Source organism: Asparagus officinalis, chromosome 7, assembly GCF_001876935.1.
Source record: "Asparagus officinalis chromosome 7, Aspof.V1, whole genome shotgun sequence".
Lineage (NCBI taxonomy): Eukaryota > Viridiplantae > Streptophyta > Magnoliopsida > Asparagales > Asparagaceae > Asparagus > Asparagus officinalis.
Window position 1 is genome coordinate 18,820,994 of NC_033800.1, and position 2,247 is coordinate 18,823,240.

The window sequence follows — 2,247 nt, forward strand, 5'->3', positions numbered from 1 at the left end:
ATTCACAAGTGTTGGGAATTCTTCCCCTGCTTCCCCCAGTTCTCCGGTACCTACAATACGACTCTAGTGGATGCTGAAGACCCAAGGCAGAATCGCACCATTTTGGATGTCGGGTGCTTCAGATGGTTGATGAACATTCGACCTGGTTATTTATTGTTTCGGGTAAGAGACGTTTGTCATATTGAACCCTATCTTCCATGTAGATTCGCCCGTCAGTTCGGCTATGATCAGATGTATGTCGGCAACCCAAACCGCCACCTTAGCTTTCGAGGTGGACTTATTGACGGGGCGAGGGCTTGGTTTTGGAGCATCGCCGGCTGCACGAATGTTGAATTCGATCTTCCTTTGGAGGCGCCGCCCCTACGGATGACATTCCTCTTTTGTAAGTGGTTGATTGCCGCTAATATCGTCACTCGACGTGGGAGAGTATCGGACTCAGAGGAAGAGGCAGCTCCGCAGCAAGCGACAGAGGCGACTCATGAGGCTATGGTGTCGACTCGAGGAAAAGAGGCTGCTGAATCCTCGAGAAAAGGAAAGGAACCGGTTCTTCCAGCTGGTAGTGAAGAGGAATTTGATAGTGAGGAAACGGAGACTTCTGAAGAGGCGGGTGAGACTGGCTCGAGTTCTGATGAAAGAGTTGGTCTCCCCGATTCTTTCTTTGAAAGGGGACTTGTAAGACCTTCCGTTGCTCCGGCCCAACCACAAGCTGCTCCGAAAAAACAGAGAGAGAGAGTCGTCATGACCTATCCTAATCGGATGACGGTAGACGTTCTCAGTGGAGACGAAGAGGATGAAGAGGATACAGTGCCTCTTACTCGTAGGCAAAGATCTCAATCTTCCACTCAGGCTCAAACTCAGATTCCTCCTGGAACTGAATTACGCACAAAACGTCGTCATGAAGGTTCTGATGTACGTCCACTGAAGAGACAGAAGAAAGCCGTTTCTAAACCACGTGTTCATCTCCCCGCTTTAGAGGAAACGTCTGCCCGTAGCGCTTCTTCAGAAGAACAAGGTAACAATTTGTTTTTTATTGCTTTTACACTTCTTAATGCTCAAACTTATTTCATGCTCAACTTCTGTAGGGAGTCGAGAAGAAGGAGAATTGCCAGCTGATGCTGCTTCTCCCGGAGATATGGAGACTGAGGAGACCAGCTTTGTCCAACAAATGCAGGATGCTCTGAAAGAAGGACCAGCTGGTGTTCCACCAACTCCTGACATTGATCCATCGGCTACAGACACAGGTACTGATCTTTCTCCTCTTGGAAGAGAAATCCGAGAAATGAATGAGTCAGACCGTGTGCCTCCTCTAATGACCTGTGCACTTTGTCTCCTTTTAGTCAAGCTAAAAGAAGCGGGTACAAGTAGTGGAGCTCTCGAATCCGTCCCGGTCAACGAAGGTAACGTTAATCGTCTTTTTTGAGCAAATTCGTTTAAGTCTGTATGTTGTTTATGACTCTACACATTCTGTAGATGCCATAATGAAAGAATCTGTTGGAGGAGAGGCCACGCATGCAACAGAGGTCGAGGAATTCAATGAGCATCACCTCGATTTTGATCTCTCTGAAGGCGACCATCAGTATATCTCCGATTTATTATCGGGGAAAACTCCTGGTGCGGCCACAGAATCCAACGTTGGAGTCGGTTCAACAGAAGCAGGTCCTTCTGGGAGTAAGACTTTGGTTCTGTGAACTCCATACATACATACATATATGTTTTAACTTGATTAATCATATAAGTGTTTGAATTATAGGACCAGCTGCTGGAGCTGATACTACCATAATCACTGGAACGTCTGATCGACCGGAGGGTAGTGAACTCGTGCCATGGGCAGGAACTGAGGTTGATTTGCAATCATCAGTTCTTGAACCTCAACCTTCTACTCCTATGGACCCGATGATGATAGAAGTCACCGTCACTCCTCAAATTAGCCCGGTCGCAACAAAAGCGAGACCAACTGAAGAAGTTGGTACGTCGGCTGATGTTGTGCCTAGAGTTGGTAAGTTTCACCCATAATTTGTTTCGAATTTACGATCAACATTCCATCATACTTATTATGGTTCTTTTGTTTGCAGAATATTCTCCCCAGGAGCCTCTCAACTTAGACCTAAAGTTCTCTGGGGTTAATATTAAAAAATCTTCTAACGTAGCTAGTGCGTCAAAAGTTGCCATTCCTGAACTGACTTTGGCTGCTCAGGAGGCCGAACTACCCCCATTGGGTGAACAAGATCGTGCTGAAGGCTCTTCTGT

At 46.7% G+C, this 2,247-nt stretch overlaps 1 protein-coding gene across 1 annotated transcript; it reads left to right on the forward strand.

Annotated features, from left to right (window-relative positions):
• Nucleotides 367-2,102, forward strand: LOC109846778. Its single transcript, XM_020416025.1, has 6 exons — nt 367-607; nt 1,083-1,241; nt 1,338-1,397; nt 1,471-1,668; nt 1,751-1,839; nt 2,073-2,102. The coding sequence occupies exons 1-6, from the start codon at nt 367-369 to the stop codon at nt 2,100-2,102; spliced, it is 777 nt and encodes a 258-aa protein (XP_020271614.1).

Coding starts and splice junctions, on each gene's coding strand:
- LOC109846778 (XM_020416025.1), top strand. CDS start 367: ATGACATTCCTCTTTTGTAAGTGGTTGATTGCCGCTAATATCGTCACT. Junction 608..1,082: donor GGAGACTTCTGAAGAGGCGG/GTGAGACTGGCT, acceptor CAACTTCTGTAG/GGAGTCGAGAAGAAGGAGAA. Junction 1,398..1,470: donor ATCCGTCCCGGTCAACGAAG/GTAACGTTAATC, acceptor CACATTCTGTAG/ATGCCATAATGAAAGAATCT.